The sequence below is a fragment of the Perognathus longimembris genome, chromosome 3 (assembly GCF_023159225.1).
Source record: "Perognathus longimembris pacificus isolate PPM17 chromosome 3, ASM2315922v1, whole genome shotgun sequence".
In the NCBI taxonomy this organism is placed as follows: domain Eukaryota; kingdom Metazoa; phylum Chordata; class Mammalia; order Rodentia; family Heteromyidae; genus Perognathus; species Perognathus longimembris.
The window spans coordinates 61,244,788-61,257,944 of NC_063163.1; the positions used below are offsets into that span (position 1 = coordinate 61,244,788).

General features: G+C 39.7%; 1 protein-coding gene across 2 annotated transcripts in view; it reads left to right on the plus strand.

Annotated features, from left to right (window-relative positions):
• Positions 1–13,157, plus strand: part of Sacs (sacsin molecular chaperone) — a 57,039-nt gene extending 43,882 nt beyond the window's left edge. For both annotated transcript variants that reach the window (XM_048341650.1, XM_048341651.1), the window contains one exon: positions 94–13,157. In XM_048341650.1, coding sequence (XP_048197607.1) covers positions 94–11,648 — 11,555 coding nt within the window. In that variant the 3' untranslated portion in view covers positions 11,649–13,157. The remainder of the gene's footprint in view (positions 1–93) is intronic.

The window sequence follows — 13,157 nt, forward strand, 5'->3', positions numbered from 1 at the left end:
TATTTAAAATTCTTAAGATAGCTTTGTAGTACTGTGAGAATTGAGGGCTATTACAGGAAATTATGTATTCACATTTTTGTGTATTGTTTACAGGAAGACCATGTACTCAGCTGCAGCTTCTCAATCCAGAAAGATTTGCACGTCTTATTAAAGAAGTAATGAATTCATTCTGGCCTGGCCGGGACTTGATTGTTCAGTGGTATCCATTGAATGAAGAGAGGCATCACCCACCTGTCTCATGGCTTAAGATGGTTTGGAAGAATCTCTATATACATTTTTCAGAGGATTTGACCCTGTTTGATGAGATGCCTCTTATCCCCAGAACTATACTCGATGAAGGTCAGACATGTGTAGAACTCCTTAGACTCAGGATCCCATCAGTAGTCATTTTAGATGACGAAACTGAAGCACAGCTTCCAGAATTTTTAGCAGACATTGTACAAAATCTTGGAGGAATTGTCTTGAAAAAATTAGATGCCTCTATACAGCATCCACTCATTAAAAAGTATGTCCATTCACCATTACCCAGTGCTGTTTTACAGATAATGGAAAAGATACCATTGCAGAAATTGTGTAATCAAATCGCTTCGCTCCTTCCAACACACAAAGATGCTTTGAGGAAGTTCTTGGCTAGCTTAACGGATAGCAGTGAAAAAGAGAAAAGAATAATTCAAGAACTGACCATATTCAAACGAATTAACCACTCATCTGATCAGGGAATTTCTTCTTACACCAAACTGAAAGGTTGCAAGGTCTTACACCATACTGCCAAGCTTCCACCAGAGCTGCGGCTTTCAATTTCAGTAATAGATAGTAGTGATGCAGCCACCTTTCGCTTGGCAAACATGTTAAAAATTGAGAAACTAAAGACAACTAGCTGCTTAAAACTCGCTTTAAAAGATATTGAGAGTGCATTTTATTCACATGAAGAAGTAACACATCTTATGTTATGGATCCTTGAGAACCTAGCTTCTCTTAAAAATGAGAATCCAAATGTACTTGATTGGTTAATGCCATTAAAATTCATTCCAAGTTCACAGGAACGGATGGTATCAGCTAATGAACTCTTCGATCCTGATATAGAAGTCCTAAAGGATCTCTTTTACAAAGAAGAAGAAAGTTGCTTTCCACCTGCAGATTTTACCTCACCAGATATCCTGCACTCTTTGAGACAGATTGGTTTAAAAAATGAAGCTAATCTCAAAGAGAAAGATGTCATGCAAGTGGCAAAAAAAATCGAAGCTTTACAGGCCAGTTCTTGTTCAAATCAAGATGTGCTAAAGAAAGCCAAAACACTCTTACTGGTTTTAAATAAGAATCATTCACTCTTGCAGTCTTCTGAAGGAAAAGTAACATTGAAGAAAATAAAATGGGTCCCAGCCTGCAAGGACAGGCCTCCAAATTATCCAGGGTCTCTAGTCTGGAAAGGAGATCTCTGTGATCTTTGTGCACCTCCAGATATGTGTGATGTGGCCCATGCGATCCTAGTGGGCTCGTCACTTCCTCTTGTTGAGAGTATCAGTATAAACTTGGAAAAAACATTAGGGATCTTCACCAAGCCTAGCATTGGTGCTGTCTTAAAACACTTTAAAACTGTTGTTGACTGGTATACTTCAAAGACCTTTAGTGATGAAGACTACTACCAATTCCAACATATTTTGCTTGAAATTTATGGATTCATGCACGATCATTTGAATGAAGGGAAAGATTCTTTTCAGGCCTTAAAATTTCCATGGGTTTGGACTGGCAAAAAATTTTGTCCTCTTGTCCAAGCTGTGATAAAACCAATCCATGATCTGGACCTTCAGCCTTATTTACATAACGTGCCTAAAACCATGGCAAAATTTCACCAACTATTTAAGGAGTGTGGTTCAATAGAAGAGTTGACATCAGATCATATCTCCATGGTCATTCAGAAGGTATATCTCAAAAGTGATCAAGAGCTCAGTGAACAAGAAAGCAAACAAAATCTTCACCTCATGTTGAATATTATCAGATGGCTGTATAGCAATCAAATTCCAGCAAGCCCCAATACACCAGTTCCTATACATCATAGCAAAAATCCTTCTAAACTTATCATGAAGCCAATTCATGAATGCTGTTATTGTGACATTAAAGTTGATGACCTCAATGACTTGCTTGAAGATTCTGTGGAACCTATCATTTTGGTGCATGAGGACATACCTATGAAGACTGCAGAATGGCTGAAAGTACCCTGCCTCAGCACACGATTGATCAACCCTGAAAACATGGGATTTGAGCAGTCCGGACAAAGAGAACCACTTACTGTAAGAATTAAGAACATTCTGGAAGAATATCCTTCTGTGTCAGATATTTTTAAAGAGCTCCTTCAAAATGCTGATGATGCAAATGCAACAGAATGCAGTTTTATGATTGATATGAGAAGAAATATGGACATAAGAGAGAATCTTCTAGATCCAGGGATGGCAGCTTGCCATGGACCTGCTTTGTGGTCATTCAATAATTCAGAGTTTTCAGATTCAGATTTTGTGAATATAACCAGGTTAGGGGAATCTTTAAAAAGAAGTGAAGTGGATAAAGTTGGAAAGTTTGGTCTTGGGTTTAATTCTGTGTACCACATTACTGACATTCCCATCATCATGAGCCGAGAATTCATGATAATGTTTGACCCAAACATAAACCATATCAGTAAGCACATTAAAGATAAATCTAATCCTGGGATCAAGATTAACTGGAGTAAACAACAGAAAAGGCTTAGGAAATTTCCTAATCAGTTCAAGCCATTTATTGATGTATTTGGCTGTCAGTTACCTTTGACTGTAGAAACACCTTATAGCTACAATGGGACTCTTTTCCGACTGTCCTTTAGAACCCAACAGGAAGCTAAAGTGAGTGAGGTTAGCAGTACCTGCTACAATACAGCTGATATTTACTCCCTTGTGGATGAATTTAGTCTCTGTGGACACAGGCTTATCATTTTTACTCAGAGTGTAAACTCGATGTATTTGAAGTACTTGAAGATTGAGGAAACCAATCCCAGCTTAGCACAAGATACAATAATAATTAAGAAAAAATCCTGCTCCTCCAAAGCTTTGAATGTCCCTTCTTTGAGTGTATTAAAAGAAGCTGCCAAGCTCATGAAGACTTGTAGCAACAGTAATAAAAAGCTTCCCACCGATGCACCTAAGTCATCTTGCATCCTTCAGATCACAGTAGAGGAATTTCACCATGTGTTCAGAAGGATTGCTGATTTACAGTCACCACTGTTCAGAGGTCCAGATGATGACCCAGCAGCTCTCTTTGAAATGGCTAAGTCTGGCCAATCAAAAAAAACACTGGATGAGTTACCACAGAAAACTGTAGATTCTACCACCTGGCTTATTTGCACCTGCATGGATACAGGAGAGGCGCTTAAGTTTTCCTTGAATGAAAGTGGAAGAAGACTGGGGCTAGTTCCTTGTGGGGCCATAGGAGTTCTGCTGTCTGAAATCCAGGACCAGAAGTGGACTGTGAAACCACACATTGGAGAGGTGTTCTGCTACTTACCTTTACGAATAAAAACAGGATTGCCGGTTCACATCAATGGATGCTTTGCTGTGACTTCCAATAGAAAAGAAATCTGGAAGACAGATACAAAAGGACGATGGAATAGCACGTTCATGAGACACGTTATAGTAAAAGCGTATCTCCAGGCACTCAGCGTCTTGCGGGACCTGGCTACTGCAGGGGAGCTAACTGATTATACTTACTATACTGCCTGGCCTGATCCAGACTTAGTTCATGATGACTTCTCTGTGATTTGTCAAGGATTTTATGAAGATATAGCTCATGGAAAAGGGAAGGATTTAACCAAAGTCTTCTCCGATGGATCCACTTGGGTTTCCATGAAAAATGTGAGGTTTCTAGATGATTCTATACTTAAAAGGAAAGATGTTGGCCCAGCAGCCTTTAAGATTTTTCTGAAATATCTTAAGAAGACTGGCTCCAAAAACCTTTGTGCTGTTGAACTTCCTTCTTCAGTGAAACTAGGATTTGAAGAGGCTGGTTGCAAACAAATACTCCTTGAAAATACATTTTCTGAGAAACAGTTCTTTTCAGAAGTGTTTTTTCCAAATATTCAAGAAATTGAAGCAGAACTTAGAGATCCTTTAATGAACTATGTTCTAAATGAAAAACTTGATGAGTTCTCTGGAATTCTCCGAGTTACTCCATGCATTCCTTGCTCCTTGGAGGGACATCCTTTGGTTTTGCCATCAAGATTGATCCACCCTGAAGGACGGGTTGCAAAGTTATTTGACACTAAAGATGGACGGTTTCCTTATGGCTCTTCTCAGGACTACCTGAATCCTATTATTTTAATTAAACTAGTTCAGTTAGGTATGGCAAAAGATGATATTTTATGGGATGACATGCTAGAGCGTGCGGAGTCAGTTGCAGAAATTAATAAAAGTGACCATGTTGCTGCTTGTCTAAGAAGTAGCATCCTATTAAGTCTTATTGATGAGAAACTGAAAATAAGGGATCCTAGAGCGAAGGACTTTGCTGCAAGATACCAAACAATCCCCTTTCTTCCATTTCTAACAAAGCCAGCAGGGTTCTCTCTGGAATGGAAAGGTAACAGTTTTAAGCCCGAAACCATGTTTGCAGCAACTGACCTTTATACAGCTGAACATCAAGATATAGTTTGTCTTTTGCAACCAATTCTCAATGAAAACTCCCATTCCTTCAGGGGGTGTGGTTCAGTGTCACTGGCTGTTAAGGAGTTTTTAGGATTACTAAAGAAGCCAACAGTTGATCTGGTTGTAAACCAGTTGAGACAAGTTGCAAAATCTGTGGATGATGGAATTACGTTGTACCAGGAGAATATCACCAATGCTTGCTATAAATATCTTCATGAAGCAATGGCACAAAATGAAGTAATGAATATAGCAATTGTTGAGAAGTTAAAACCCTTTAGTTTCATCTTGGTTGAGAATGCCTATGTTGACTCAGGAAAAGTTTCTTTTCACTTGAATTTTGAAGCAGCACCCTATCTTTACCAGTTACCTAACAAGTATAAAAACAATTTCCGGGAACTATTTGAGAGTGTGGGTGTGAGGCAGTCATTTACGGTTGAAGATTTTGCCCTTGTTTTAGAATCAATTGATCAAGAAAGAGGGAAAAAACAAATAACGGAAGAGAATTTTCAGCTTTGCCGACGAATAATCAGTGAAGGAATATGGAGTCTCATTAGAGAAAAGAAACAAGAGTTTTGTGAGAAAAATTATGGCAAAATATTATTGCCAGATACTAATCTTATGCTTCTCCCTGCCAAATCACTATGTTACAATGATTGCCCCTGGATAAAAGTGAAGGATAGTACTGTAAAATATTGTCATGCTGATATACCCAGGGAAGTAGCTGTAAAACTAGGAGCTGTACCAAAGAGACATAAAGCATTAGAAAGATATGCATCCAACATTTGTTTTACAACACTAGGCACAGAATTTGGACAGAAAGAGAAACTGACCAGCAGAATCAAGAGCATCCTTAATGCCTATCCTTCAGAAAAGGAAATGCTGAAAGAGCTTTTGCAAAATGCAGATGATGCAAAGGCCACAGAAATCTGCTTTGTGTTTGATCCCCGACAGCATCCAGTTGATAGAATCTTTGATGATAAGTGGGCTCCATTGCAAGGGCCAGCCCTTTGTGTGTACAACAACCAACCTTTTACAGAAGATGATGTGAGAGGAATTCAGAATCTTGGAAAAGGTACCAAAGAAGGGAATCCTTGCAAAACTGGACAGTATGGAATAGGATTCAACTCTGTGTATCATATTACGGATTGTCCTTCTTTCATTTCTGGCAACGACATCCTTTGTATTTTTGATCCTCATGCCAGATACGCACCAGGAGCAACATCCGTTAGCCCTGGACGCATGTTTAGAGATTTGGATGCCGATTTTAGGACCCAGTTCTCAGATGTTCTTGATCTTTACTTGGGAAACCATTTTAAACTGGATAATTGTACAATGTTTAGATTTCCTCTTCGCAATACAGAAATGGCAAAAGTGTCAGAAATTTCCTCTGTTCCATCATCAGACAGAATGGTCCAGAATCTTTTGGACAAACTGCGCTCAGATGGGGCAGAACTTCTAATGTTTCTGAATCACATGGAGAAAATTTCCATTTGTGAAATAGACAAGACTACAGGTGGTCTAAATGTGCTTTATTCAGTAAAGGGCAAAATCACAGATGGAGACAGATTGAAAAGGAAGCAATTTCATGCGTCTGTAATTGACAGTGTTTCTAAAAAAAGGCAACTCAAAGACATACCAGTTCAACAGATAACCTACACTATGGACACTGAGGACTCTGAAGGAAATCTGACCACGTGGCTCATTTGCAATAGGGCAGGATTTTCAAGTATGGACAAAGTATCTAAGAGTGTCATATCAGCTCACAAGAACCAAGATATCACTCTCTTTCCACGGGGTGGAGTAGCTGCCTGCATTACTCACAACTATAAAAAGCCCCACAGAGCCTTTTGTTTTTTGCCTCTGTCTCTGGAGACAGGGTTGCCCTTTCACGTAAATGGCCACTTTGCCCTTGATTCAGCCAGAAGAAACCTGTGGCGTGATGATAATGGAGTTGGAGTTCGAAGTGACTGGAACAACAGCTTGATGACAGCACTAATAGCACCAGCATATGTTGAATTACTAATCCAGTTAAAAAAGCGGTACTTCCCTGGTTCTGACCCAACATTATCAGTTTTACAGAACACACCTATTCATGTTGTAAAGGACACTTTAAAGAAGTTTCTGTCCTTTTTTCCAGTGAACAGGCTTGATCTGCAGCCAGATTTATATTGCTTAGTGAAAGCGCTGTATAGTTGCATTCATGAAGATATGAAACGTCTTTTGCCCGTTGTTCGGGCTCCAAATATTGACGGTTCTGATTTACACTCTGCAGTTATAATTACTTGGATCAACATGTCAACTCTAAATAAAACCAGACCATTTTTTGACAATTTGCTACAGGATGAATTGCAGCACCTTAAAAACGCAGATTATAATATCACAACTCGCAAAACAGTAGCAGAAAATGTCTACAGACTGAAACACCTGCTTTTAGAGATTGGTTTCAACTTAGTTTATAACTGTGATGAAACGGCTAATCTTTACCACTGCCTTATAGATGCAGACATTCCTGTTAGTTATGTAACTCCTGCTGATGTTAGGTCCTTTTTAATGACGTTCTCCTCTCCTGATACTAACTGCCATATTGGGAAACTCCCTTGTCGTCTTCAGCAGACTAACCTCAAGCTTTTTCATAGTTTAAAGCTTCTAGTTGACTATTGTTTCAAAGATGCAGAAGAAAATGAGTTTGAAGTTGAGGGACTGCCTCTTCTCATCACACTCGACAGTGTTTTACAGACTTTTGATGCCAAACGACCCAAATTTCTCACAACCTACCACGAATTGATTCCATCCCGCAAAGACTTGTTTATGAACACTTTATATTTGAAATACAGTACTATTTTACTGAGTGGTAAAGTGGCGAAAGTGTTTGACATTTCCAGCTTTGCTGACTTGCTGTCTTCTGTGTTGCCTCGTGAATATAAGACCAAGAATTGTACAAAGTGGAAGGACAATTTTGCAAGTGAATCTTGGCTTAAGAATGCATGGCATTTCATCAGTGAGTCTGTGAGTGTGAAAGAAGATCAGGAAGAAACAAAGCCATCTTTTGACATTGTGGTTGAGACACTCAAGGACTGGGCGCTGCTCCCAGGAACAAAGTTCACTGTTTCAGCCAATCACCTTGTGGTTCCAGAAGGGGATGTCCTGCTTCCTCTAAGTCTTATGCACATTGCAGTTTTTCCCAATGCCCAGAGTGATAAAGTTTTTCATGCTCTAATGAAAGCTGGCTGCATTCAGCTTGCTTTGAACAAAATCTGCTCCAAAGACAGTGCATTTGTTCCTCTGTTGTCATGTCACACGGCCAACATAGAGAGCCCCACTAGCATATTGAAAGCCGTACATTACATGGTGCAGACTTCAACCTTTAGAGCTGAGAAGTTAGTGGAAAATGACTTTGAAGCCCTTCTGATGTATTTCAACTGCAATTTGAGTCACTTGATGTCCCAAGATGACATAAAAATTTTAAAGTCACTTCCATGTTACAAATCTATCAGTGGCCGCTATATGAGCATTGCCAAATTTGGGACATGCTATGTACTGACAAAAAGTATCCCTTCAACCGAAGTAGACAAATGGACACAGTCATCGTCATCTGCATTTCTTGAAGAAAAAACCCATTTAAAGGAACTGTATGAGGTGCTTGGTTGTGTGCCTGTGGATGATCTTGAAGTGTATTTGAAACACCTCTTACCAAAAATTGAAAACCTCTCTTATGATGCAAAATTAGAGCACTTGATCTATCTTAAGAATAGACTATCAAGCATTGAGGAATTGTCAGAGATTAAGGAACAACTCTTTGAAAAATTGGAAAGTTTGCTGATTATCCACGATGCCAATAGTCGGCTAAAGCAGGCGAAGCATTTCTATGACAGAAGTGTGAGGGTATTTGAAGTTATGCTTCCTGAAAAATTGTTTATTCCTAAGGACTTCTTTAAAAAATTGGAACAACTTATAAAGCCTAAAAGCCAAGCTGCATTTATGACATCCTGGATAGAGTTCTTAAGAAATATTGGACTAAAATATATACTTTCTCAGCAACAGTTGTTGCAGTTTGCTAAGGAAATCAGTGTGAGAGCTAATACAGAAAACTGGTCTAAAGAAACATTGCAAAATACAGTTGACATCCTTCTCCATCACATCTTCCAAGAACGAATGGATCTCTTGTCTGGAAATTTTCTGAAAGAACTGTCCTTGATACCATTCTTATGCCCTGAGCGGGCCCCTGCTGAATACATCAGATTTCATCCTCAATACCAAGAGGTAAATGGAACACTGCCTCTCATCAAGTTCAATGGAGCACAGGTAAATCCGAAATTCAAACAATGTGATGTGCTCCAGCTACTGTGGACATCCTGCCCTATTCTTCCAGAAAAAGCCACACCCTTGAGTATCAAAGAACAGGAAGGCAGTGACCTCGGTCCACAGGAACAGCTGGAACAGGTTTTGAATATGCTTAATGTTAACTTGGATCCCCCTCTGGATAAGGTCATTAATAACTGCAGAAACATCTGTAACATAACAACTTTGGATGAAGAAATGGTAAAAACCAGAGCAAAAGTCCTGCGGAGCATATACGAATTTCTCAGTGCAGAAAAAAGGGAGTTCCGTTTCCAGCTGCGAGGTGTGTCCTTTGTGATGGTAGAGGATGGTTGGAAACTTCTGAAGCCTGAGGAGGTAGTGATAAATCTGGAATATGAATCGGATTTTAAACCTTATCTGTATAAGCTGCCTTTGGAGCTAGGCACATTTCATCAGCTGTTCAAACTCTTAGGTACTGAAGATGTTATTTCAACTAAACAGTATGTTGAAGTGTTAAGCCGCATATTCAAGAACTCTGAGGGGAAACAGTTGGATCCTAATGAAATGCGTACAGTCAAGAGAGTGGTTTCTGGTCTATTCAAGAGTCTGCAGAATGACTCAGTCAAGGTAAGGGGTGATCTTGAGAATGCCCGTGACCTTGTGCTCTATCTTCCAAGCCAGGATGGTAGGCTGGTTAAATCAAGCATCTTAGTGTTTGATGATGCACCACATTATAAAAGTAGAATCCAGGGGAATATTGGTGTGCAAATGCTTGTTGACCTCAGCCAGTGCTACTTAGGGAAAGACCATGGGTTTCATACAAAGCTGATAATGCTCTTCCCTCAAAAGCTCAGGCCTCGTCTTTTAAGCAGTATACTTGAAGAGCAGTTGGATGAAGAGACCCCCAAAATCTGTCAGTTTGGAGCGTTGTGCTCCCTTCAGGGGAGACTTCAATTACTCCTCTCCTCAGAACAGTTCATCACAGGACTGATTAGGATCATGAAGCATGAGAACGATAATGCCTTCCTGGCCAATGAAGAAAAAGCCATAAGACTTTGCAAAGCCCTTAGAGAAGGGCTAAAGGTATCCTGTTTTGAAAAGCTTCAGACCACCTTAAGAGTTAAAGGTTTTAATCCCATCCCCCACAGCAGAAGTGAAACGTTTGCTTTTCTGAAAAGATTTGGCAATGCTGTCATCCTACTATACATTCAGCATTCAGACAGTAAAGACATTAATTTTCTGTTGGCCTTAGCAATGACCCTGAAATCAGCCACTGACAACTTAATTTCTGACACTTCTTACTTAATCGCTATGCTGGGGTGCAATGATATTTACAGGATCAGTGAGAAACTGGACAGTTTAGGGGTAAAATACGACTCATCAGAGCCATCAAAGCTGGAACTTCCAATGCCCGGCACTCCGATACCTGCTGAAATTCACTATACTCTGCTTATGGATCCAATGAATGTTTTTTATCCTGGAGAGTATGTTGGGTACCTGGTGGACGCTGAAGGTGGTGACATCTATGGGTCATACCAGCCCACATACACGTATGCAATTATTGTGCAAGAAGTTGAAAGAGAAGACGCTGACAATTCTAGTTTTCTAGGGAAGATATATCAGATCGACATTGGTTATAGTGAGTATAAAATAGTTAGCTCCCTTGATCTGTATAAGTTCTCGAGGCCTGATGAAAGCTCCCAGAACAGAGACAGTGCCCCTTCGACACCAACCAGCCCCACGGAATTCCTTGCCCCTGGTCTGAGAAGCATTCCCCCACTTTTCCCTGGCAGAGAGAGCCACAAGACCTCATCCTCAAAGCATCATTCCCCTAAAAAGCTCAAGGTTAATTCTTTGCCAGAAATCTTAAAAGAAGTAACGTCAGTGGTGGAACAAGCCTGGAAGCTTCCAGAATCAGAACGAAAAAAGATTATTAGGCGGTTGTATTTGAAGTGGCACCCTGACAAAAACCCAGAGAATCATGACATTGCTAATGAAGTCTTTAAACATCTGCAGAATGAGATCAACAGGCTCGAAAAACAAGCTTTTCTAGATCAGAATACAGACAGAGCCTCCAGGAGAACATTTTCAACCTCAGCGTCTCGATTTCAGTCAGACAAATACTCCTTCCAGAGGTTTTATACGTCGTGGAATCAAGAAGCCACAAGCCATAAATCTGAAAGACAGCAACAAAACAAAGAAAAATGCCCTCCATCATCCGGTCAGACTTACTCCCAGCGGTTCTTTGTTCCCCCTACTTTCAAGTCAGTTGGGAATCCAGTGGAAGCTCGGAGGTGGTTGAGACAAGCCCGAGCCAATTTTTCAGCTGCCAGAAACGACCTTCACAAGAATGCTAATGAGTGGGTGTGCTTTAAATGCTATCTTTCTACCAAGTTGGCTTTGATCGCAGCCGACTATGCAGTGAGAGGCAAGTCTGACAAGGATGTAAAGCCAACTGCACTGGCGCAGAAAATAGAAGAGTATAGTCAGCAACTCGAAGGACTGACAAATGATGTGCACACACTGGAAGCTTATGGTGTAGACAGTTTAAAAACCAGATACCCAGATTTACTCCCTTTCCCACAGATCCCAAATGACAGGTTCACTTCTGAGGTTGCCATGAGGGTGATGGAATGCACTGCCTGCATCATAATCAAACTTGAAAATTTCATACAGCAAAAAGTGTGAAAGTACTTAAGGAAAATGTAAAAATAGCAGAGCCAGATCTCGAATGTGTTGTAGCACAAATAGGAATTTGCTATACTCCATTAAGCTTCATTACCTAGGAGTTGGGGAGCACATTGCAGAATGCTCTGAAAGAATTCTAGAGTTGATGTGAATTTGTGTCCCTACAGGAAACCTTGATAGAAGCTCAAAGAAAATTCTCTTGAAGATGGTAGTAAGCTGCACCTTTGCTAGCTGTATTTGAATGAAGATGGCACATTACTGAACCGCACTTTACACAACCAAAGCTTAGCAGTTTGTTAGATGTCTGCTTAAGATGGAGTGAATTTTATGTTCTAGCCATGGTGTTTTTGAAGACGCAAATGGCACACTGTAATGTGTCATTGGTTTGATTTAACAGGGGAGTTAGGTCTTTGGAGCTTTTTTATGTTTTGTTTTAAATCAGATCTTCTTGGATGCATTATTTTCTCATCAGCTGGACCTGATGAATGTTGTAATTTCTCATCTTGAATACTTAGTGCATTTAAAAATGGTACAGTATTTTAATCCTGACTATTACTTGATTAACAGTACGAAGACAGTCCTGAGGGTGCACTGAGTGCACTTTACATCATTTTTTTTTTTTTGGTGCCAGAACCGGGGTGAGCCTTGAGCTCTCACTTAGCTTTTTCATTCAAAGCTGGTGCTCTAGCTTGAGCCACAACTCCATTTCCGTATTTTTGCTTGTTAGAAATTAGAGTCTCTTGGGCTTTTATTCCCCGAACTGGCTTTGAACTGTGATCCTCAGATCTCAGCCTCCTGAGTAGCTAGGATTACAGGCGTGAGCCACCTGCTGGCTACATTTTTATTTTAAATGGTTTTTACATGTATGTTTACAGGCTTCCTGTTTAATAAAGACAACACATGGTTGTCATTACCATATGTTTATGCCATTTCTACAGACTGCTTACCCATAAGACATTTATCACTGCTGAGAACATTGCTTTTGTCTTTGCGTGTACCTATTTGTACTTTTCACATAGATCATGATTTCTAGTGTGGCTGAACAGGATGCAATCTTGTCTAAAGGTGCTGCTGTTAAAAAAGATTTCTTTTTTTGCTTTCAATATGATACTTAGTGGGATTTATTTTACTTCAAAAACATTAAGCACTTGTTAAGGTTATTGAGGTGATAGACATTCATTTATAATGGGTAGTTGTATTTTCCTCCTCAAATGATTCAGAGCTGACATTTAGTTTTTATTATGCTCAGGTGCCTGGACACATTTAACATAGTTCTTTTGCAGAAAGGAAATGATAACTAGTTTATGTATGTGTACTGGCTGTAAATGATGCTAAGTATAAATTATGCAATTAAGGGCTTACAGAACATGTTAAAACATTTTTTTTTACTTTTATTGGAAATAAGGAATGTTTGCGCCTCCATAACTGTATTGCTTCTGAATATGAAATACTGTAATTATTTCTGCTTCTACATTAAGTGCCAGGGTTTTAATAAAGCAGAATGTACAT